Source organism: Loxodonta africana, chromosome 9 (genome assembly GCF_030014295.1).
Source record: "Loxodonta africana isolate mLoxAfr1 chromosome 9, mLoxAfr1.hap2, whole genome shotgun sequence".
Lineage (NCBI taxonomy): Eukaryota > Metazoa > Chordata > Mammalia > Proboscidea > Elephantidae > Loxodonta > Loxodonta africana.
Window position 1 is genome coordinate 113,350,538 of NC_087350.1, and position 25,817 is coordinate 113,376,354.

Sequence of the window (25,817 nt, forward strand, 5' to 3'; positions counted from 1 at the left end):
CCTACAGTCTTAGAGGGGCAGGGGTGGTGTAGGTACCGGTATCTGCTTGCAGCATGGGGTCACACTCTGAACAAGGCAGTGGGCTGAAAATTGTCCCCCACGTGTCTCTGAGGAAAGCGTGTCCCTGTTCCCTAGAGTATACAGGTGGGTGGGTTCTGCAGGTGGACCGCGGGCACCCAATGTTTTTGGTTGTAAAAACTTGGAGGTACCAGTTACCCTTGGACCCCTTTCGCAGGTGGCTGGGTGACCTGAGTGGAGCTACCAGTCCTTACATCCCTGATGTGGGTAGGTGAGGACCCTGTTTAATAGGCAAAGCCATGTCAAACATCAAACACCCAACTCTCCGCCGCACACCTGAAATGGTTGGAGTCTGCCAACAAGGGCCTATTCTTCTGAAATAGGCCCACACAGGTCCATGCAGAGGGGAAAGGTACTCAAAGTCCACAAACCGTTTATGGCTGGACAGGAGCTGCTTCTGTCCTGAGCTCCCCTGGTTAGTGGAGATGGCAAATTATCTTTTCCCCCAGTTGTGAATTTATTCCTTCTCCAAGGCTGGGAGGATGGCTCTAGGCACTCAACAGGGCATATCTCAGGTCCAGGGAAGCCAGCCTCTGTAGCAGGCTGGGGCTGGGGGCGTGGTAAAATACACGCAAGTACTTAGCTTTTGCCGAGAGCGCCGTTCTTCTCAGGTTCCGGAGGCGTGAGTGGGCTGTGTGACTGACTGCTTCTCCCTGAGGAAACTGCAGCTGAACACTAGTACCAGCCCACCGCCACTCCGGGAATGGTGCCTGAGGGCTCCCCGAGATTCAGGTCCGGTAACTCCTCTCCGCTTCTGAACAGTCTCTTCCTCCTGCTGCCCCTCAGTTCGTTTTCCGAGCTTGCCTTTGAAGTTCAGAGCTCCTAGCTTGTCATAAATATACTCGTTTCAGTTGTTTTTTCGGGTCTTTGTTGTAAAGAGGGCTTGCCGGAAGCATCTGTCTATTCTGCCGTCTTGGCTCCACCTCTGGGTATACACATTATTGAAGAGAAATGTGGATCTTTCCAAACCAAGAAACGCTTTACAGAGGGCATAAAATATCACCTGGGGTCAGACACCTTTCTGCTATGTGCATGGATGTGTATGAACGTGTCCATTGCTCCTTAAAGCAGTAATGGAATGTGATTTTTGAAACAGTGAAGAGCTATTGTAAGAGATAATGAAGACTAAAAATGATACTGCAGGAACACACCATCCAATCCAAATAACTGCACCACAAAGATCAAACCGGTAGCTGTGGAGTCAATTCTGCCTCATGGCGCCCCCGTGTGTGTCAGAGTAGAACTGTGCTCCTCAGAGTTTTCCCTGGCTGATTTTTCAGGAGCAGATTGCCAGATCTTTCTTCTGGGGTGCCCCTAGGTCAACTCAAATCTCCAAGCTTTCGGTTAGCAGCCGAGTGCCTTAACGATTTGCCCTACCCAGAGCCTGCAGAAATTTCCTGTTCCCGTGAAGATGCCCCAAGTACTAAAGGTAAAATGTGTTCTGAAAAAGATTTCCACTTCAATGTCTGCACCACTGATCACTTTAATGTCTATTTCTCTTCAATTCTGGTACTGGGGAATATTCTGCCTATTGCCCCATTTTCTTACTGCGCTGTTGATTTCCAGGGCACAAAGCCTACACAGAATTGATTCCTAAGTTCTCCGGCTGAGAGTTTCCCAGCTCCTGTTTCAGGGTTCACGTCTAAGGGCAAGCATCTCTCTGGGGAGGAATGCCCTCCAAACCCAGTGGTCGGGTCAGAGGCTCACCATGCCTCAGCTCGCAGCTTGGGGAGATCCATTTTCAGAAGCAAAGTTACGTGACTGGATGGAGGAGTCTGGCTGCCTGCCCAGGTTCTATACCATCAAGTATTGCCCTAATTCCCTTGTTTCAGACTGTCTGAGGGGAATTACTCCTAATTTGCAACAAGCCCCCCAGGAAACTGCTAACCTCCCAGCCTCTGATCCTCCTGTGTAAGCCCAGGAACTGCTGGCACTCACCATCTGCTCTAAGGCACACACTTCCCGACTCCGACTCGTGGCGACCACTTATGTTACAGAGTAGAACCCTTCCATGGGGACTTCTTGGCTGCTATCTGTCACATGAGGTCTCTAGGAGTAGAAATTGACTTGACGGCACCTAACAGCAACAACAATCTTTATGGAAGCAGGTCGCCAAGCCTATCTTCCATGGTACCGCTGGGCTAGTTCAAGCCACCAAGCTTAAGATGAGCAGCTGAGCGCCAACTGTTCGTGCCACTCAGGGACCTTACATAGAAGAGGAATTTCGCGTCCTCCCAGGGCTCCCCTGGGAGTGGACAGGGCTGGCTCTGCAAAGCCACTCAGGCCTCCATGTCATTTACAAAAATGCTTACTTCTGCCAGCAGCGAAATTCGTCTGGTTTCACCGGAGGACGTGAACCTGGCTGGACTGCTGACAACATCAGTGATCATTTTATAGCCCGGAACACTCTGATTTTTGTTTCCAGACCTAATGAGTGTTTTATAGCTAATTTCCCCGAGGACATTTGTTCAGGGAACATATGGTACAATCCACAGTTGTTGTCTTTAAAAGTCTTTCTCTCACTGCCTTAATTTTTGTTTTATCCAAGTAATAATGTCATAACATATCACATATGATGCAGATTCAAAAACACATCCATTCTGACTCATAGTGACCCCATAGGACAGAACTGCCCCATAAGGTTTCTAAGGCTATAATCATTACAGAAGTAGACTGACACATCTTTCTCCCGCAGAGTGGATGGTGGGTTCAACCTTATGGTTAGCAGCCATGTTCTTAACCACTGCGCTACCAGGGCTCCTTATGATACAGACAATGTGGTGAAAAGCCCACTCCTGCACCATCCCCATGATCGGATGTGGATTAAACCATCGTGATCCTTAGGGTCTTCATTGGCTGACGATCTATTCTCTAGGAGCTCAGATATGTAGCCGCTATCACGTCACACTCAATAAATTCTACCTTCAAAAAAGCACATACGAGTAAACTAATAAACTTTAGACTTCTTATTGCTCATTGCTGTCAAGTTGGCTCTGATTCACGGTGATCCCATGTAAAACAGAATGAAACATCATCAGGTCCTGAGCCATCTTCATGACCGTTGCCATGCTTGAGTCCATTGTTGCAACTACTGTATATTTTGAGTGCCTTCCAACCCAGGGGACTCATCGTCCAGCACTATATTGGACGATGTTCTGTAGTGACCCACAGGGTTTTCGTTGGCTAACTTTCAGAAGTAGGCCACTAGGCCTTTCTTCCTAGTGTATTTTCAGCTGGAAGCTCCCTGAAACCTGTCTACCATGGGTGACTCTACTAGTATTTGAAATACCAATGGCATACCTTCCAGCATCACAGCAGCATGCAAGCCCCCACAATACGACAAACTGACAGGCAGGTGGTGAGATAAATGATTAGGCATTTTGTGAAATATCATGAAGCATGCCATTCATTATTTTAAACTGTTCATATACTTATGGTTATGTGTTAATGTTCTTGTTGGTGTTGTTGTCAGGTGTCATCAAGTGAGTTCCGACTCATAGCGACCCTATGCACAAAGAACTAAACACTGCCTGATCCTGTGCCATCCTTATAATCATTGTTATCCTTGAGCCCATTGTTGCAGCCACTGGGTAATCCACATCTTTGAGGGTCTTCCTGTTTTCTGCAGACCCTGTACTTTACCAAGCATGATGTCCTTCTCCAGGGGCTGATCCCTCCTGACAACATGTCCAAAGTATGCAAGACACAGTCTCGCCATCCTTGCATCTAAGGAGCATTCTGGTTATACTTCTTCCAAGACAGATTTGTTTGTTCTTTTGGCAGTCCGTGGTATATTCAATATTCTTTGCCAGCACCACAATACAAAGGCATCAATTCTTTGGTCTTTCTTATTCATTCTCCAGCTTTCACATGGATATGATGCAATTGAAAATACCATGGCTTGGGTCAGGCACACCTTAGTCTTCAAGGTGACACCTTTGCTTTTCAACACTTTAAAGAAGCCCTTCACAGCAGATTTGCCCAGAGCAATGTGTCTTTTGATTTCTGGACTGCTGCTTCCATGGGTGTTGATTGTGGATCCAAGTAAAATGAAATCCTTGACAACTTCAGTCTTTTCTCCGTTTATCGTGATGTTGCTTATTCATCCAGTTGTGAGGATTTTTGTTTTCTTTATGTTGAGGTGTGGTCCATACTGAAGGCTTTGATCTTTACTAGTAAGTGCTTCAAGTCCTTTTCACTTTCAGCAAGCAAGGTTGTGTCATCTGCATAAAGCAGGTTGTTAATGAGTCTTCCTCTAGTTTTGATGCCCCTTTCTTCTTCAATTAATCCAGCTTCTTGGATTATTTGCTCAGCATACAGATTGACTAAATACGGTGAAAGGACACAAGCCTGATGTACACCTTTCCCAACTTTAAACCACTCAGTTAATGTGCTTAAAAAACAACAACAACAAAAAACAAACCCATTGCCGTCGAGTCAATTTTGACTCATAGCGACCCTACAAGACAGAGTAGACTGCCCCACAGGTTTCCAGCGAGTGCCTGGTAGATTCCATCTGCAGACCTTTTGGTTAGCAGCCACAGCACTTAACCATTATGCCACCAGGGTTTCCTTAATATGCTCAGCAATCTGTAAGTACATTTAAAAGCTGTCATTGAAATTGTACCCTTTTCCCATTTAGTCTACCTCCTCCCCAAAAGACTAAATTACTCATTCTCAGAGTCTGATTTAAGCTCTATTTATTTTGGATAATGACTGTCTGTTACATGTGTGTCTAAATCGTATTTACAAGAAATTTCCCAATGGCCGTTAACGAAAATGTTCTTATCACATTTTCCATTGAGATTCCTCTGTGGCATTTCCTTAGATGGAGCCATTGTATCACATCTGAGTTGAGCTGGGAGTGGAAACTCGAAGGCTTTAGTTCTTCCTCCAGGTTCCCTCTGGAATCAGTGCTCCTTAGTGGGGACATGGGCAATTACTTCACCTCTCTGAGCTTGTCCTTTATCCAAATACAAAAACCAAAACCAAACACGTTGCCATCGAGTCAGTTTCGACTCATAGTGATTTTAACTCATAGTGACCATATGGACAGCGTACAACTGTCCCAGAGGGACCCCAGGGAGCAGCTGGTGGATTCGAACTGTAGACCTTTTGGTTGGTAGACAAGCTCTTAACCACTGCACCACCAGGGCACCCTACCCATATAGTCTTGGTAAAAATCACCTTCCTTATCGATTGACCACAGGGTTGGTGTGAACAATACATGTGCAAGCATTAAGCATGGCTCCTAGCAAACCTATAATTAACCTGAAGTCCTGGTGGCCCAGTTGTTAAGAGCTCGGCTGCTAACCAAAAGGTTGGCAGTTCTAATCCACCAGCCACTCCTTGGAAAGCCTATGGGGTGGATCTACTCTGTCCTATAGGGTCGCTATGAGTCGGAATCAACTTAACTGCAACAGGTTTGGTTTTTAGTTTTATAATTGTAGATGGTGCAGAGTTTCAGTTAAAAACTCGATTTAAGGGAAAACAAATGTTTCCTGAAACAATTTCAGACTTCATCAATGATTCTGGAAGTCAGCATGGTCTCTTATATAAAGTAACAATCAAAGGAAACCTCTCTGGGTTAGTTCAGCCACTACCTACCTGTGTGATGCTGAGTAAGTACTGTCACCTCAGTTCCCTTGCTTTTAAAGGGAAGCTTTGGGGCTAAATAATAGGTAGTTTTTTATTTTTTAAATGAAGAAATCAGCCTCTATAGTCAAAAGAATTTCTTGTTCCATAAAGAGTTAAAAACTTTTTTGGTAAACATTCATGCTAACCGAAATGCTTTCCTCTGGGGCGTGTCTTGTCTGCAGGCCACCTGCTTGGTTGTGGCCAAGGCTGCAGTGCTGGTGGTGGGCCAGATTGGTGGTGTGTTGCAGGAGTTATCTGTTGAGATCCAGCCTGAAGCCCAATCCCTGGGCTTCCCAAAGACTTTGTTAGCACCTAATTCCCTGATTTGAATCGCTTTCTGCTAAAGATAGAGTGGTTTCCTCTTCCTGCAAAGGAACCCTGAATGACAGTTAAATTTCAGATATCAAATTGCAACTTGGAGACAGAATGTAAAAGGAAGTCTGTGAAAAATAAAAAAAAAGTTCACTTCAAAAAAGAAAAGGGAAAATATCACAGGTAGCATGTTCCCCCCCCCCCCCCCGCATCCAAATATATATAATACCAGCTGTTCTTGTGTGTTATTGAGTCAATTCTGCCTCCTAGTGATTCTACAGGACAGAGTAGAACTGCCCCATAGAGTTTCTAAGGCTGGAATCTTTATGGGAGCAGATCTTTTTCCCACAGAGCTGCTGATGGGTTGGAGCCACTGGTGGGTTGGAACTGCTGACCTTTCAGTTACCAGCCAGGTACTTAAACATTATGCAAACAGGGGTCCTTATGATACCAGTATCAACATAAACAAAACTATCAAGAATTACAACACAGCCCTAGGAGCAGGCAGAGATAACCCCCAAACTGGCTAGGAGAGACTGGGAGTCAGGAGGTGTCAGTGCCAGACCCTGTGGGAACCTTAGGATATCCATGACTTTAATACCTTCCAGCCAAGAGACTAGATACTTAACAACAAGAAACCCAAAAAACAAAAACCCAAACCCTTTTATTTCTATCCTGAATATTTCAGTAAATAATTTAATAGTGCATCCAATTACAATCCCTGATAATTATAACAGTAGCAAACTGTAAGAAACTACCACAGCTTTAATGAGGATTGCTTTGACTTTGCTAAGAGCTTCCTGTGACTTTTCGGCTCTTTATCCTATCCCTCTTTCTCTTTTTTTTATTGTAGTGAAAACAGACACCTCAAAACATCTGCTAACAAAACCTCCACATTTATAACTCAACAACACAGATGACATCTTTTATGTTGTGCCTCCATTATGCCATCCCCATCCAAAGCCAACTATCTTTTGAGCTGCTACTTATACTTGACAGCAAAACAACTTTACAGAGACCGATACGTTCAGCTGCGCCATACAGACAGAAAAAACTTCGTGCTGGGCTAATTAGTTTACATAACAAATTTGAACATTCAAGATATATGATAAATCATTTTAAATTTCTCTAATCCAAGTAAGCTAACCAAGTAAAAAACTCACTGCCTTCAAGTCAATTCTGACTCATAAAGACCCCATTGGGTTTCCAAGGCTGTAAATCTCCATGGAAGCAGACTGCCACGTCCTTTGCCTACAGAGATCCTGGTAGTTTCAAACTACTGACCTTTTGGTTAGCAATCAATCACTTTACCTACTGTGCCACATGGGCTCCTTAAACAAGTTAAATGGTTTTTATGTTCTCATGAGTTGAATAAATTTATAATGGAGGCTGCTTTGTTGGGCAGAGCCACCCAAACTGAGGCCTGGGGAAGATTTGTGGTTTGTCTTGTCATTTTTACCATTTCTTGACCCAGAGTGGCTACCTAACTGTTACCTACCTAAGCTTGTATCTAGCTGAGAAAAAAGGGAACAGCAACAAAAAAGAAGAGTTACTACAACAGGTCCAACAGCTAGACTTTAACTCACCATCGGCCAAGCTAGAATCGATAGGTATGCATGTATTAAAAATGAATATTGATCATATTGAGTCCTCTTTCTGAAAGTGAACCAAGCTACTAGCCTGCAGGAGGAAGATGACTCCCAGTAGAAACTCTGCACCTGCACAAATTTGATTTCAACAAGAACTTGCTCACCATTGACTAGATAATTATTGACAGCCTACACATGTTAGCGCCTGTCCATATATACACGCTAGTGACAAAACTGCATATGTTAAAATAGAAAATAAAACAACTGATCCCGTAGACAATGTTCTGATCTCTTTGTAAAGATCACACTTTCTGGCACCAGTTGCAGAACAGTTCATTTAAAAGGAAAAAATACCTAAAACCTAAGAGATTCCAGTAACTACCCCAATTCTTAAATTCACATTATGTGTTTGAGGGTCACTGTATTAGTTCGCTATTGCTGCTCTAACAAATTACCACAAACTTAGTGGCTTAAAACAAAGTAAATTTACTGTCTTCCAGTTCTGGAGGTCAGAAAGCCTAAAATCAAGTTATTGACAGCTTGTGTTCCTTTGTAGGTGCTCCAGGAATGAACCTGTTTCTTCGCTTTTTACAGCTTCTAGAGTCCCGGCGTGGTGCAAATGGTTAAATCCTCAACTACTAGGGGAAAGGTCGGCTGTTTGAACCCATCCAGGGATGCCTCGGGAGAAAGGCCTGGTGATCTGCTTCTGAAAGGTCACACAGTCTTGAAAACTCTATGGAGCTGTTCTACTCTGCACACATGGAATCACCATGAGTTGTAACTGACTTGATGGCAACTGGTATGGTAGTATAGAGTCCACTTGCATTCCCTGGTTCATGACCCTTTCATCTTTAAAGTCAGCAGCTTAGCATCTTCATTTTTTTTCCTTCCTTCCTTCCTTCCTTCCTTCCTTCCTTCCTTCCTTCCTTCCTTCCTTCCTTCCTTCCTTCCTTCCTTCCTTCCTTCCTTCCTTCCTTCCTTCCTTCCTTCCTTCCTTCCTTCCTTCCTTCCTTCCTTCCTTCCTTCCTTCCTTCCTTCCTTCCTTCCTTCCTTCCTTCCTTCCTTCCTTCCTTCCTTTTTCTTTCAATTGCACTTTAGATGGTTTACAGAACAAACTAGCTTCTCAGTAAACATCTAGTACACATATTGTTTTATGACGTTGGTTGCCAACCCCATGACACGTCAACACTCTCCCTTCTCAACCTTTGGTTCCTCATTATCAGCTTTCCTATCCCCTCCTGCCTTCTCGTCCTTGCCCCTGGGCTGGTGTGCCCATTTAGTCTCATTTTGTTTTATGGGCCTGTCTAACCTTTAGCTGAAGGGTAAACATCAGGAGTGACTTCATTACTGAACTAAAAGGGTGTCCGGGCACCATACTTTTGGGGTTTCTCCAATCTCTGTCAGGCCAGTAAGTCTGGTCTTTTTTTGTGAGTTAGAATTTTGTTTTACATATTCCTCCAGCTCTGTTCAGGACCCTCTTTTGTGATTCCTGTCAGAGCAGTCAGTGGTAGTAGCCGGGCACCATCTTGTACTGGACTCAGTCTGGTTGAAGCTTTGGTAGTTGTGGTCCATTAGTCCTTTGGACTAATCTTTCCCTTGTGTCTTTAGTTTTCTTTATTCTCCCTTGCTCCCAAAGGGGTGAGACCAGTGGAGTATCTTATATAGCTGCTCACAGCCTTTTAAGACCCCAGACGCTACTCACCAAAGTAGAATGTAGAACATATTCTCTATAAACTATGTTATGCCAATTGAGTTAGATGTTCCCTGAGACCATGGTCCCCACATCCCTCAGCCCAGTAGATCAGTCCCTCAGGGAGTTTGGATGAGTCTGTGAAGCTCCCATGACCTTGCCTTGTACATGTTGTGCTGACTTCCCCAGAAGTGTGAGCACAGCATCTTCAACTCTCTTGCTCTCTCTCTGCCCTCTGCCTCCCCATCAAGTGTCTTTCTCTGCCTTTAACCCTCCTGCTTCCTTCTTAAAAAAAAACTCTTGTGATTATACTGATGTTTTTAGGTGCCACGGAGTCAATTTTGACTCATAGTGACCCCATGTGACAGAGAACTGCCCCATAGGGTTTTCTTGGCTATAATCTTTGCAAAAGGGGATCACCAGGCCTTTCTCTCTCTGAGTCATTGCCAGGTTTGAGCGGCCGACATTTCCATTTGCAGCTGAGCACTTAACCATTGTGCTACCATGGCCCACCCAAATAATCCAGGATGATTTCCCCATCTCTGGGTCCTTGACTTAATCACATCTGCAAAGTCCCTTTTGCCATGTCAGGTAACATGTTCCCAGGTTCCAGGGATTAGGATGTGGGCATCTCTGCGGGGCCATTATCAGGCATCCCGCAGTAAATAAGGCCACTCATAGGAAAAGAGAATGTTAAGATACCTTTACGGCTATCTGTGCAATATCAATAAATAATGCTCATTTAAAAAATTATCCATCCATAGGAAACTAGTAAAACAAAAATGCTACAAATTTGTCTTCCTCCTCAGAGCCCAGGGTAGAATTTCCACCTGGCACAATGATGAACTGTAATGGAAACCACGGGGGGTGGCTGCAAACGTACTTCTCATCACGGTAAAGATCCAGCATGTCCTCTCGCTCTTACTTACAAGGCAGGTAAGGGGATATCTGGGTCGTTAGAGACAGCATGTTCCCTCTCTGAGGACGCTAGTTGACGTGGCAATGGCCTGATTGGTAATCTGATCGCGCTAAGCATTACCTGTTTGAATAAAGCGTAGTCCTGTCCTGTGGATAATGTTCGTTGGCGTACAAGGAAGAGGATGAAATCGTGGTCGCCAAGGAAGCAGCTTCAAACAGCGATGGGGTGCTGGGCACCAGGTCTGGGCGGTGTCGGGATCCTAGCGCTGAGCGAGGAAAGCAACACACACGCTTGTGAATCTCAGTGGAAATGCGCCTTTGGCCTCCAGAATAACTTACATGCGCCAAAAGCACCCATTTTACATAACAGGCAGCAAATTAAATGATGAATTAATTGCAAGCATTGAAACCATTGCTGAAATATAAAACACCTTCTTGAAAACCGGTTAGGCAGAAAGGAAATTACATTAATTCACGCGATGGCTTACAGAAATGACATTACCAATGTCCTTTGAAAAGCCTAATAGAGTGATTTACTATTTCAAAAGATGACAGAGAAAGCTCCCAGGAGCTTGAGGAGATAATAACCCAGCAGGCATGAAAGGATGACAGGCAAGTGTGGAAACACAGGGGACCGACTCTCCTCCTGAGGACACACGTGCGTCCGTGGATTTCCAGTTTAAATCAAAGAACCCTGAACCTTCAAGAGCCAGGAAACAAGTACTACACAGGCCAGCAGCCAGTGACAACCTCACCCTGCTGGAGCCCACATGTATCTTTTTTTATTATCCCAGGCTCTGCTGGACATTGTACTTCAGCAGCAAGATTGTTCTCTAGAATTTCGGAGAGCTAGCTCAGGTAACATCTTGATTTCAGTTTTTACCCGAGCAGAGAACCCAGGTAAACAGTGCCCAGGCTTCTGACCACAGAGCTGTGAACTAAGAAATGGATGTTATCTAAAGCCACTAAGTTTGTGGTAACTTGTTACCTGGTGATAGAAAACAAATAGTACCAAGAAACACTGAAAACACTAGAAAACCAATGGTTAAAAAGTAGAGGAGAAATTTGGCAATAACCTAGTGCACTGTGAAAGGCAAAGACCCCAAGAACAGAGCGCTATAAAGAGGTCGATCCTTTTGCAAACCTTGAACCGGCAGAGAATTGTAAAGTAAACTCATTTTTAAGTAGTAAGTTAGTTACGTTCTCAAAGAATGTGCTCAATAGCTTTTTCCTCAACCTTCAGAGACTTTTTCAGGTGAAGTACCTCTAAATATAAAGCCATGGGTCCAACTGTTCATCAGACCAAAGTACAATTTGTGTGCTACTTTCCATGTTTCCAGGCTTTTTGGACAGTATGTAGTATACTATACTCAACCCCTCCATTAACAATTGGGCTGTTTATTAAATTTAGGCCATATTGAACATATTCTTTGAAAATGTAACTAACACATGGTTTAAAAATAAGCACATCCTATCTCCTAGATGGGACAGACACCTTGTAGTTTTATGCGTGCTACCAAAAGGCTGGCAGTTCAAACACACCCAGAGGTGCCTCATGACCTTGCAAACCCTATGGAGCAGTTCTACTCTGCACACGTGGGGTTGCCATGAGTTGGAACTGACATGCAGGCAGCTAACAACAACAATGGGAAAGCCAGGTGGGTGGTAGGGGAGTTGCCAATGGAGGGATGATTGGGGTGGTGGGCGAAAGTCTGACAAAACTGGAGCCATCAGCTTAACTCTGCCATCACGAGTGGCAGGGAGAGGCTCAAGGGAAATTAACTCTTTGGTTGAAATCAGGAATTCTGGGTGAAAGTTGGTTTCCTGGACGATGAGAAAGAAAGAAACCCAATGTGGCTCATATGGACGAGCACTGCAAAAGGGGAACAGGGATAGCAGCCTATTCTAAAGACTGAGGAGAAGAAACCTCTAAAAGATCTCCTGTGGGAACCAGAAGTTCAGGAAATGCTAGAGACCTTCAAAAGAATATACCAGTAGAAAATTCTAAGACTTCACTTCCCCTTATCAGATTAAAAGAGAAAAGCCAAAGATCCACTCAGTTGATAGACAAAAGTATATGAAAAAATTCAATACTCCCTCCTGATAAAATCTTTCAGCAAATGAAGAATAAAAAGGAAGTTCCTTAACCTGATTATCAAATACAGCAAACACCTTTCTCAACAGTGAAAGGTTAGAACCATTCCCTTTAAAATGAGGACAAGCCAAGTGTGTCTACAGGCACCACTTGTATACATCGTTGTACTAAATGTCCTGGCCAGGAAATAAGAGAGAAAGGAAGAAAGAGAGAAAAAAGAAAGGAAAAAAAAAAAAAAAAATGCGAGGTCTATTTTGGGTATGTGGTAGCAACAAACAACCAGAAAACTCAATTCTTAAAAAAGATACTATTTAAAAAGGCAAAAAAATACATGCAGTTCTGAGTCAGAATCAACTCAATGGTGATGAGTCTGTTTTTTTTTTTTTATATATATTTCTATGTTGGGAGGCCCTGGTTTGATTCCTGGCCTAGGCATCTCATGTGTACCCACCACCCATCTGTCAGTGCAGTCTTGTATATTATGATGCTGAACAGGTTTTAGGAGAGCTTTCAGACTAAGACAGACTAGGAAGAAAGGTTTGGCGATCTACTTCTGAAAATCAGCCAGTGGAAACCCTATGGATCACTACAGTCCAATCCACAACCCATCATGGGGATGGGGCAGGACGAGGCAGCGTTTCGTCCCATTGTGCACTGGTCCGACACAAGTTGGGCCCGACTTGACAGCAGCTAACAACAACACTTCTGTATCCGCCCAAGGAATCAATCTAACAGAAAGTATACATGACAAGCAAGGAGAAAATGATAAAATTTCATTTAAGTTCATTAAAGAAGACCTAAACAGCTGAAGAGATAACTCACTGTTACATTGCATGTATATTTCTACACATATGTATGTATATGTATGTATGGAAACCCTGGTGGCGTAATGCTTAACTAAAAGGTCAGCAGTTAGAATCCACCAGCTGCTCCTTGGAAACCCTTTGGGGCAGTTCTACTCTGTCCTTTAGGGTCGCTATGAGTTGGAATCGACTCAACGGCAATGGTATGGGTATACGTATATATACATATATGTATGTGTGTATACACACATATACACCCACACAGAGCAAGGTCTAGGAGTAAAAACACCAAATGTTTGTTACCTTCAGGTAGTGGGATTATAGGAGATTTTTTCTTTTTGTATATTGTTGTATTTTCTAATTTTTCTATTGTTAATTTGCATTACTTGTATAAATAAATCACAATAACTTTTTTTTTTTTAAGTTACATGTCTTTACCTTCTTCGTCAAGGCTGCTGAAACTCTGCCCTTCGGTCAGCAAGTCGCTCTTCTCATCCTTCCATTCCTGGCTGATGGAAGACACTATCTCCTGTGAGGTTGCCTTCAGAGCGGCAATGGAATTGCACCTTTTCTTAGAAGGTGAGGCCTTCAAGGCTAGAAAAGAAGGAAAAAGGAGAGACAAAGATTCTTATTGTACATTCATATTTTCTTTTCTTTTGGTGAAAATAAACACAGCCATACAACATTCCAACGATTTCTACAAGCACAACTCAGTGACATCCGTTACCTCCTTCAAGTTGTGCGACATTCTCACTATTCTGCGAATTGTTCTACTACCATTGACTTAGACTCACTGCCCCGTAAGCTTCTCATGTAACCTTTTGAGTTGCTGTTGTCAATTTGATCTCACATAGACAATTCTTTAAAAGAGCACAATGCTCAAGGCAGACATATTTTACTTATTGAGATAAACTATTGTTTGGTTCTAAAAAGAAGACTTCAGGGGACAGTTTTAGTTTAAGGTTTTAAAGATTATCTTAGGGCATAGTTTCAGGGGTTCACCCAGCCTCAGTGGCTCCAGAAAGTCTGGATTCCATTGAGAATTTGAAATTCTGTTCTGCATTTTCCCCCTTTTGAGCAGGATTCCCCTATAGAATCTTTGATCAAAATAGTCCACATTCATATTTTATGGATTAAATTAATATTGTATTTATTATTTATTAACATTTTGGTTATTATTTGAGTAGAATTCAAGAAGCTTTTTTTTATATATTTGAGTAAAAAGTACAAACTGCTATCAAGTTGACCCTGACTCATGGTGACTCTATGTGTGTCAGAATAGAACTGTGTGCTATAGCGTTTTCAATGGCCGATTTTTCAGAACTAGATGGCCAGGGCTTTCTTACAAGGTACCTCTGGGTGGACTCGAACCCCCAACCTTTCAGTTAGCATCTGAGTGCTTAGCCATTTGCACCACCCAAGGACTGCATATACAAGGAAAGGGAGAGAGCAAAATTGTCTGTGTTTTAGTAACTTCTTTTGTCCAAAATGACTTGACTTACTTCGGGCTGTCTCAGAATAAATCAGAGAAGTAATATCTCTGCAGATTTTGAAATCAAGACTTATTTGAGGTGAATGCAAATGTTCCATGGCTGAACAATTGGCTTTTCTTCCTCCAAATAATGTTTTTCTAGTGCTGGGAGGAGGGTGGGTGGGCCGGTAATCTCGGATGGTAGAGTACCGAGAATTCTCATGACCCTAAGTTTTATTAACTTGGGAATGGGAATTTCTAAACAGCCAATGTTTAATCTTATATGCACGTCACCCACTTCAGCCAAGCTGCTTCTGGGTGCTTTTTTCTTTCAGCGACTTTCCACTGAAACTTTCTATCCCTTGGGTCTTTTCCAGCTCATGGTTATGTCAGATGTCTAATTCACTGCTGGTCGTTGTCCAAACAGCCTTCTACGGCACACTGAAGTGTGTTGGGAAACTCAAGCATTGCAAATGAACTGGACAGGCAACCTCACTCACTGAAGGCTGTGCTTTTCCCACTAGAAGGTCAGTAGTTGCTGCTCAAGGGCAGGTGGACCATCCCATTTATATGCTCCACCTGTTGCAATAATTCTTCTTGGCTTCTCAGCGTTAGAGGATTTCCTTGGAGGGCAGGGGGAGGTGGAAGTTGTATCTTGTTGATGTTTTTCCTTGAACTTGTTCTTGGCAGCATTTCCCCTCGCTGGGAGGTTTGCAGAAAGGGGTAACTCAGCAGCAGATGCATTAGAGTACTTGTGCTTACTCTTGGGAATCTCAGAGTTCAGAGTAGCTTGTTCATCTGAGGCCCTACTCACAGGCAGCTTGCGAGAATTTAATTGGAGAAGGACTTTGGGACCCACAGATGAAGAAATAATAGAGAGCGATCTCTCCGTGCAAAGAGAAGGGACAATTTATGGGTTCCCCCAAGCAGTCTTATAATAATAACATAATCCTAATAATACATAAAGAAGCCCTGGTGTCACAGTGGTTAAGCACTTGGCTGCTAACGAAAAGGTTGGTGGCTTGGACCCACCCATCAGCCCTGTGGGAGGAAAGACCTGTCAATGTGCTGCTGTAAAGATTACAGCCTGGAGAGCCCTATGGGGCAGTTCTACTCTGTCACATCAGGTCACTATGAGTCGTAATTGACTCAATGGCACCTAACAACAATAATAAATAACTTCTGCAGTGGGTTGTTGAGTTCACAAGCCAACATTCATGTTTCATTCCAGTTGCCACTGAGTCAGCTCTGACTCAGGGTGATCCCATGTTTGTCAGAGTAGAACTGTGCTCTTTAGCATTTTCAGTGGTTGACTTTTGGGAAGCAGATCACCAAACGTTCTTCTGAGGCACCTCTGGATGGACTTGGACTGCCAACTTTTTGATCAGTAGCTGAGTGCATCAACCGTTTTCACCACACAGGGGCTCTTCACATTCCATACCTCAAATTGCCCGTACGGTCGTCTGAGGGAGGGACGTCCTCTTACAGGCCAAGAGATGGAGAGTTAGGAAGGTTGGGCCTGGCTCAAGATTGTACGGCTAGAAAGCGTTAAACCTGGGTGTCTTTCTTTTATTTTTTTTAAACCAAGTATTTTGTGCTCAATATTCCAGTGCTCCCATCATTAATACGTTTCTCATATAAACTATAGAAATGGATTGAATAGGAAAATGCCTTGGCAAATCTAGTTTGTTGATGTTGGCTGCTGTCGAGTTCAACTCATAGAGATCCCATGTGACCAAGTAAACTGCACCACAGGGTTGTCTCAGCTGTATGGGAGCAGATTGCCAGGCCTTTCTTCTTCCAAATTTTCTATTAGCACCAAAATGCTTAAGTGCGGTGCCAACATGGCTCCTTAGGGTGTCTTTCTTTTTAAGTTGCCTAATTGGTAGTTGATTTCCTAGCTCTTTAGTACTCTGTTTCTGGTTAAAGTGAGGGAAAAAAAAAGAAGATACAACTAGAATTTGTCTTTCCTTGAGGGTGGAGATTTTGAATGTTTAAAAGCTGATCAAAATGGATTTTGATGACCAATAAGTAGACCAAGTAAGCCATGCTTCCCTTAACTCCCCATGCCATCCAACAGCGGTGACACGTGGTTTGTAAGTCTGAAGCACATGCCAGCTTCCGCCCCCACATTCTGTCTGCTAGGTTTCACACACCCTTGACTTTCAGTATAGTATCGAGTTTCAACAAAGTCTTTTCAAAATTCTAAACCAGAGGGCCTCAAATGCAGCTCAGGGGCCAGTCAGGGGATCTCTGAGGCTCTTTCAGGGTTTCTGGAAGGTCAAACTACTTTCACAATAATATTAAGACACTATTTTTTTTCTCTCTCATGCTTTCATGAGTATTATGATGGAGTTTTCCAGACATTACATAACCAGGATATCACCACAGGTGGGATTTAGAAGGAGATGGGGAATTCCAGATGCTTCCTATTAAGCCAGACGTTATTGTTGTTGTTGTTGTTGTTAGTAGATGTTACAGAGTAGAACTACCCCACAGGGTTTCCAAGGCTGTAAATCTCTAAGGAAGCAGACCGCCACATCTTTCTCCTGAGGAGTGGCTGACAGGTTCAAACCACCAACCTTTTAGTTAGCAGCCTAGCACTTAACCACTGCATCACCAGGGCTTCTTAACTGACAAATAGAGGGCTGTATATAAAATTGTACGCCACTATGCTACTCATTCTATAAAAATACACATAGAGAAAAATGGGCAGGAAGTACATTAAATATCAGTGGTGTAGATCTCCGGGTTGTGGGATTTCAAGTAATTTTCACCGTTTTCCTTTGCGTCTTTTTGGACTCGCCAGAATTTTTAATTGAAAGTGTGTGGATTTTATTAGCAGAAAACACCGATAAAGGTTATAAGAAAATTTGTCTTACGTAAATATAAAGTATAAAATCTTCTTTTTCAGAGTTTGTGTGTGTGTGTGTGTGTGTCTTATTTTGAACTGTAAAATTGGGCCAGGTTTCGGGCTGTGAAATTGGACCAATGAGATAGTTTAATAGTATAATAACAACCATACGTAATAATTTTTTTTTTTTTTTTACGTAATAATAGAGTTATTTTATCTTTTTCACATAATTAAAAAACTTAGTATGTAAATAATACATAGCTATTGTAAAAAATTTCATAAATACTGACCCAGAGGAGAAAATCCCACAGAATTCCCTAACAGGTTTATATACCCCACGAGAATTTGGCTGCGCATTTAAGTCTGCACATCAACAGTCTTATACACAAAAATATTGTATAATATCATAGTATCTAACACATACCGTATATAATAAAACCCATTGCCATCGAGTCGTTTATAGGACAGAGTAGAGCTGTCCCATAGGGTTTCCAAGAAGAGGCTGGTAGATTCAAACTGCCGACCTTTTGGTTAGCAGCCGAGGTCTTAACCCCTGTGCCAGCCAGGGCCCCATACTAATGATTATAAAAAAAAAATTTTTTTTGACCAGAATATCTTAACCATAATCATTAAGTAGTTACTACTAAAGGGAAATAAACAGCTCCAATTCTTGCAATGCAAATCTTGCAAAGATACACACAGTAAAATCAGCAAGTAAGTGGTAAGAGTAAAAAATCTTCATAAAAAATCTTACCTTGAATTTTCTTGAAAACTCTGGAATTCATAAACTTGAGAAACCTGTCTGCATAAAAACTTGGTCTGTGAACTGAAACAGTGTCCTGTAAGACAAATCAAGTTTGATGGGTTTACTTCTCAGAGGGGCCATGTCAACCCAGAAGAATCGGTTCTCTGTTATCCAGTGTTCTTAACCAAAGGGTGTGGGCACCCTGAGCCAGAGGAGAACAACGTCCTGGCCCCTGTGGGGTTCAGGAGTCAGGGCTAGAGGCACAGGCATGTACTCGATCAGAACAAAGATTCTAGACACTCAGGATGAAATGGAGCCTCGAGGCAGGTAGGAGAGAGACAGTAGAAAGGCTCTTCTATGTACATCAAAACAGTAATCATTTATTTAATACACCAAGTGGTACATTTCTAGAAATAGTAAACTTCATTACATGAGGCTCCATTTTGAGTCCAGGTTTATGGATTCAAAAGGAGAAACCTGTAAAAATTTAAGTTCAGATATTATAAATGGGCTTTGTTATAGATTGACTTGTGTCCCCCAAAAATGTGTATCAACTTGTTTAGGCCATGATTCCCAGTATTGTGTGGTTGTCCACCATTTTGTGATCTGATGGGATTATTCTCTGTGTTGTAGATCCTAGTCTCTATGATGTTAAGAGGCAGGATTAGAGGCAGCTATGTTAATGAGGCAGGACTCAATCTACAAGATTAGGTTGTATCTTGAGTCAATCTCTTTTGAGATATAAAAGAGAGAAGTGAGCAGAGAGGAGAGGAACCTCATGCCACCACAAAAGAAGAGCCAGGAGTGGAGCATGTCCTTTGGACCCAGGGTCCCTGTGCTGAGGAGCTCCTAGACCAGGGGACAATTGATGACAAGGGACTTCCCCCAGAGCCGAGAGAGAGAGAAAGCCTTCCCTGGGAGTTGGTGCCTTGAATTCGGACTTCTAGCTTCTAAGACTGTGAGAGAATAAATTTCTGTTTGCTCAAGCCACACACTCAAGGTATTTCTGTTACAGCAGCACTAGATACCTAAGACAGGTTTGGAAGAAAAAACACGCATTGACCCGGTTCTGGGGTTAGTTCTAGCTTTGAAAGGCTGTGTGGTGCCAGAACAAGAAGGGTGTCTCTATTTTTCATCTGTGAGATGAGGGTGTTAGATGAGGCATAGCTAGGATTCTGAAACTGTTATATTGTGAAACACGCAGAACGCAGGAATCCTCTTTGCCCAGGTTGTAATGATTCTCTAGTCTTCCAGGGAACAAATCCGTTTCAGAAGAAATAGAACCAGAATGCTCCTTAGAAGCCAGGATGGTGAGACTTTGGCTTACTTACGTTAGACATGTCATCAGGAAAGACCAATTGTTAGAATAGGACATCATGTTTGGTAAACCAGAGGGTCAGGGAAAACGAGGGAGATCCTCCATGAGATGGACTGACCAAGTGGCTGCAACAACGGGCTCAAACACACCAATGATCATGAAGATGGGATGGTGCAGAATCCAGGCAGTATTTTGTTCTGTTGTATATAAGGTTCTCATGAGTCGGAACTGACTCGATGGCAGCTAACAAGACTACTGGCAAGGCTCTAGAGGTGGAGGAAATTTACCACTAGTCTAGAAATCACTCTTTCCAGGGTTCTGGCACCTCCTGTCTGAAGTGGACACATTTTCACAACTGGTCCAGTGATTTAGAGATATTGTCTGGATGCAAGAGACTGAGCTGTGTTTGTGGATGATAAGGATGCAGCCCTGGCCTTCAAAGCGTTGTTCTTTCTGATATGAAGAGACATTTTTTAAAATAGAGGTAATTTGTAAACAAAAATAAGTCTTAATTGTTGCTTACAATTCCACAAATATATAATCACTGTGGAGTTTCCCAAAAAAAGAACACCAAAAACCAGCATACATGTTTTAAATAGATGAGAGGGGGGCTCCTTAGAAGCATCCAACTGATACAGGACAAGATTATTCAGATCAGAAATCTCATACGGTCACAGGAAATTATGAGTACCCCTGGGGGTGCAGTGGTTGAGAGTTTGGCTGCTATCCAAAAGGTCAGCAGCTCGAATCCACCAGCCACTTCTTGGAAACCTTATATGGGCAGTTCTACTCTGTCCTGTTGGGCCACTATGAGTCAGAATCAGCTTGACGGCAACAGGTTTGGCTTCTTTTTTTGGGTAGTGAAAATGGTTACTATGCTTGGCTGTTAACTAAAAGGTTGGCAATTCAAGTCCAGCCAGAGGGACCTCAGAAGAAAGGTCTGGTGACCTACTTCCAAAAATCCAGCCATTGAAAACCCCACGGGGCAGTGTGTCTACAGACACACACGGGTTCGCCGTGAGTCAGAATCAACTCGTAGGCAACAGGTTTCGCAGAGCTTTAACAGGGGGTGTCTATGCTCCCCTGTGATAGTACAAGGTACTGATGATGTAGGTCCTAACTTTCTCAGCTGGAAGAAAACAACGTAAGGCTCACATCTTGACCTTTTCATGCGAGGAAACTTTGTTGGCGCTGAGTGAGCTTCAGGTGAATTCTTGGAAACTTATTTGTGAACCTGTTATTTAAGGGTGCCTTCTGTCTGAGGCCAGTACCCAGCTGACGGACAAAACGCAAGTCTTTAATGCTGAAAGTTTTATCAATAATAGTCTTCCACAGAACTGAGAAAGTTCATGTTCTTTTCCAAGAAAGGATAAGAATAGCGTCTATAATTCATCCTCTTTCAAAGGAAAGCATCTGTTAACAGCTTATAAAGAAATGTGTATCCCAACCTTTGACTAATATATTCTTTGAAAGGGCCACTTCGAGTTATTAACTGAGGGAGGCTTAGGCAGATAAATATTCCGTCAGCACCAGGAAGTTCAAAGCTAATATCCAGATGGAAATGTGTGTGTTTGTGTGTGTGTGTGTCAATTCTGGGTCTGAAGAACATTCTTATGTCAGTCATCATTACCAGTTAAAAAAAAAAACCAGTTGCCATTGAGTCAACTCCAGCTCATGGGGACCCCACGATTGTCAAAGCAGAACTGTGCTCCATTAGGTTCTCAGTTGCTGATTTTTCAGGGGTAGATCACCCCCTCTTTCTTCTGAGGCACCTCTGGGTGGACTTGAACCTTCAACCTTTCGGTTAGCAGTGAGAGCATAAACCATCTGCACCACCCAGGGACTCCCAGTCATCACTTTGGTGGTGTTGTTGGGTACCACTGAGTTCATTCAGACTCATGGCGATCCCATGTTTTACAGAGTAGAACTGCCGCATGGGGTTTCCTGGGCTGTAATCTTTACGGGAGCAGATCACCAAGTCTTTCTTCCCCATGAAGATGCTTAAACACTGCACCACCAATCATCACTAAAGCCTGTTGCCGTCGGCTCGATTCCGGCTCACAGTGACCATATAAAACAGAGAAGAACTGCCCCCTAGAGTTTCCAAGGAGCAGCTGGTGGATTCCAAATGCCAACCTTTCAATTAGCAGTTGAACTCTTAACCACTGGGCCACCAGAGCTAATCATGTATAAATCCACATAATTTAAAAGCTTTCACCTCCTATGTGCTTGTTATGTGTCAGGCATAGTGTCGAACACCAACATGCATTCTTGGGCTTAATCCTCCCAGCAGTTCTGTGAGGCAGGTTCTACTAATATCCCCTGTTACAAATGAAGGGGTAGAGAGGCCAGGTAACCAGTAATGCGCCCAGGTCACACGGCTAGTGACATATAGTGAACTCAGGGCTCAAATCTAGGTCCATCTGCCACCAAAGTCAGGGCCCCAACCACTCTGCCGCTCAGTCTTGCGAGAGCTTCATTTCAACTGTCCTTCCCTGTACCTATGAAAACCACGTCCTCCTTTTTCTGGAAATGGTTTCACAGTTGGAGAAAGCTTAGCAGGTCCTCCAGCTTTCACACAGAAGCAGACACCAGTTTGTTTTCCTGGCCTCTACCTAGCCTAGCCCCTAGGTTGGATGATGTCTGTGGGAATAGCTGTTCCAATTTACATTATCTTAGCTGGGCTTGAATCCATCTGTTAGCCGGAAAGTCTGAATTGATAAAGTCCTTCCTTGCCTCTCTTGAAGTCTAGTGACCCAGTTACTGTAAAGTCTCTGAGAATTCAAAAGTATACACATTTAACAGGGAACACAAAGTCGCTCACCCCATCATAAACAAGGGCTTTCCAGGAATGTTCCAGCTTCTTCATTAACCTAAACGCAAACAGACAAAGAAAAGTGAGAAGGTAAAATCACTCCCATTAGGTGAATTTTCAGAATCTTTTGTTGATTAATTTTGAAATAATAGAGGGCTACTTCCCAAAATGTCTTACCTATATGACTGTAGGATATCAATGATGCCCATAAACAAAAGCAGCTTTTCTCCTTTATGGCTTTTAGCTGGGATACCTCCCATCCTATTGATGGAGCAAAAGGGAAAATATTTTGTCAGACCTTGTAAGGATCAGAAGTTGGGTGGTGTTTGGGTTGTGTTTTGTTTTGTTTTTTTGGTTTCCCTTCTGTGAGTCTTCCTGGGAATCCAGAATGACGCACTTCCCCACAGAGAACACTCACTATCTTAGCTGTCAACGCTGAAGAGTTCAGTGGAAATAACTCAAAAAATATTCCTATTTTAAAACCACAAGCAAGATGTTGAACACATTTAAAAATACTGATTTTGAAAAATATAATACATTTTTTTTCTGATCACAAAAAGTAATATATATTCACTGTGACCATTTTTATATAATATAGAAAAGCACACAGAAAAAAAAATAACAAAATCCATTTCTGGGATGCGAAGATAACCACTGTCAACATTTGGTACATCCTTCCTGTGTGTTGGGGGGGGTATGAGTGTGGGTGTGGGGGTGTGGGTGTGTGTGTGTGCGTGGTAAACACACATACATTTTATATGGAGGGGATTATTTAACTTATCACATTTTATAGCCTGACAAGTATTTTGTCAACTACAATGTTAATTTGATTTTTAATGGCTGTGCAGTGTTTCCCCATACTGACGTAGAATCATTTATTTAAATGATTACTGGACATTTAGATGGATTTACAAGCAAGAATCTTGAAAAAGAGTTCCAATGTGTTAATGCCCTTCATGCGAGTAAGGCAGTCATTGTTGGAGAATTCTGGAAGCCAGGCGCTTATGTTCAAGGAACATGATTTCATTCGCTTGGTCCCCTTGCTCAGCTAGTACACACGGGATGCCCTCTGCTCCTACCACGATTCATCTTTGGCTGTAACTGTTTTTGCTAGTGAATCTGTGCTTTATACGTGCGAGCTAATCCTGCAGTTCCTATCACATCTGGCTCAGGCAAGAGACCACATCTGCAGGGGTCCAGGACTAGAACAACAGAACCCTCTTAGTGCAGATAAAAAGGTCTGAATTGTGAACATAATTCCTATCCATGTATTTTCTTAAATACATGTTTATTCACATTCAAGCTCACTGTCCCTCTTGTGGCGGATGTTTTGAACATGCAGTAAACAGGTAAAAACATCTTCAGCCATTGTTTAAAAATAGCACCATTTGAAAAAAGAAATTGCATCGGTGAAAAGGATAATAGTAACTCAGAAAACTGCCACTCATCTCTTTCTGCATAGATGAAGAGACAGGGAGGTTTAATTCATTTTAGCCCTGGGTAGGAATTTGGTATCGAAGCGCAACCTTGAGGCGAACACAATCGCAATATCTGTACAATGACAGGGTTGCCACAGTCAAGGGGGTGAGGTGGGTGGTGGTCACACTTACGTGTCTGGGTTCTCCGTGATGATCCCATCTCCCGATTTCCCTGAACCCTGGATGGATTCCATCGCTGTTGAGTAGAGGACCTTCTGCATCGCTGGCCGCTTAGCATCAGGCACATTTTGTGAGGCATCCTCCTCTTTGTCTCTGAGGGAATGGTCCAAGATGTGGATTCCCAGCAGAAGGCTATAGTCCATGATCTTGAAGCTCTCCAGCACCTGATGAAGAAAAAGAACCAGACACCTGGTCAACCCAAATGGTCTACAAGCCTCACCTTCACAGAACCAGAGAGTCTGAGATATGCAGACACACAGGCCCTGCATCCCTTCCATGTAGTGGCTGAATCAAAGCAGCCAAAAAGAACCACGGGAAACATCGGATACAAACACTCAAGGTCCCAAGGAGTGGGGATTATTGCAATGGCTCCAAGATGAGATTTTTATGCGAATCAACACCAAGGATGTCTTCTTTTCACCCTCTGTGAATTTTTCACTAAGAGCATTTATTAATCACTTTCCAGGCACTGAGCAGTTCACTTGGATTCAATGCTTAAAATAACCCTGTAAGGCAGGCACAGTTGATTTTCCTTATTTGTGGATTCTGTATTTCCAAATTCCCCTACTCACTGAAGTTCACTTGTAACCCAAAATGCTTTTCAATCATTTGCAAACATGCACAGAGCAGGGAAAAAAAAAAAAAAAATTGAGTTGCCTGATGCACATGTTCCCAGCTGGGGTTGGACAAGATGACACCCTGCCTTCTTGTTGCAGCTCACATGCTCTAAGTATGCTTTCTGTGGTCTATTTAGTGCCATGTGTTTGCATTTTTGTGCTTTTTGCTGGTGATTTCACTGTTTAAAATGGCCCCCAAGCATAGTCTTGCAGTGCTATTTAGGGTTCTGAAGCACAGAAGGCTGTGATGTGCCTTAGGGGGAAAGTACGTCTCTTAGATGAGCTTCACTCAGGCTTGAGTTAAAGCCGTGTGTTCAATGTTAGTGAATCAACTATACATTAAATAAGGCATCTTTAAACAAAAACACACATAAAACAAGGTTATGTATTAATCAGTTGATGAAATGTTGTGACCAGAGGGTCACAGGAACCTAACCCTGTCTTTTCTCTGGGGGCAATAGCTCTGTATTCGCTAAATCAGTGTTCATGGCGACTTTAAAGAACATAACAGCCATGATAATGAAAACTGACGGTATTATTATCATCTCTATTTTACAGAGGGAGCACCTGGGACGCTGATAAAAGGGGCAGTTTGCTCAAAATCACACAGCTCGCAAGTGGAGGAGTCAGGTTTTGGACCCAAACCGTCAACTCCAGCTGCTGCACTCTTAAACATCAGAGCAGAAAAACCAGCTGATGACCACTCCCAGCTTCTACCCTCCTCAGCACAGGCTCAGCCGTGGCTCAGCTGGCAGTGGGGCTGGAATTCGCTTTTGCTTGGATTTTGTCCTCAAATCAAAATCTTTCTGGTGGTTGTTGCTACTAGTTGCTGATGGGTCAATTCCGACTCATGGTGACCCTATTTGTGTAGAGCAGAACTGTCCCACAGAATTTTCAAGGCTATGACCTCTGAGAAGCAGATCACCAGGCCCGTCTTCTGAGGTGCCTCTGGGAAGGTTTGAACCACCAACCTTTCGGCTAGTAATAGAGTGTTTAACCATTTTCACGACCCAGTTTAGTGGTCTCCTTTTCCAAGTCTGCCTCTCAAAGTTGTCATTCAGTTCCCTGAAGCACCTGTTTTTAAAAAAGATCCTGCTTCATATTAAATTGTGCCCCTCCCCGCAAACATGTGTTGGAATCCTAACTAACCCCTATACCTGTGAGTGTATCCTCTTTGGAAACAGGGCTTTCTTTCTTATGCTAATTAGATCACACCC

The 25,817-nt window shown here is 43.0% G+C and overlaps 1 protein-coding gene across 7 annotated transcripts in view; it reads right to left on the reverse strand.

The window, feature by feature from the left end:
- PIP5K1B (phosphatidylinositol-4-phosphate 5-kinase type 1 beta) overlaps positions 1–25,817 on the reverse strand; it is a 264,099-nt gene that overhangs the window by 14,984 nt on the left and 223,298 nt on the right. For all 7 annotated transcript variants that reach the window (XM_064290556.1, XM_023539444.2, XM_064290554.1 and 4 more), the window contains 6 exons: positions 23,936–24,147; positions 22,503–22,586; positions 22,335–22,383; positions 18,202–18,286; positions 13,561–13,716; positions 10,346–10,490 (listed from right to left, as the gene is read on the reverse strand). In XM_064290556.1, the coding sequence (XP_064146626.1) occupies positions 10,346–10,490; positions 13,561–13,716; positions 18,202–18,286; positions 22,335–22,383; positions 22,503–22,586; positions 23,936–24,147 (731 nt within the window). The remainder of the gene's footprint in view (positions 1–10,345; positions 10,491–13,560; positions 13,717–18,201; positions 18,287–22,334; positions 22,384–22,502; positions 22,587–23,935; positions 24,148–25,817) is intronic.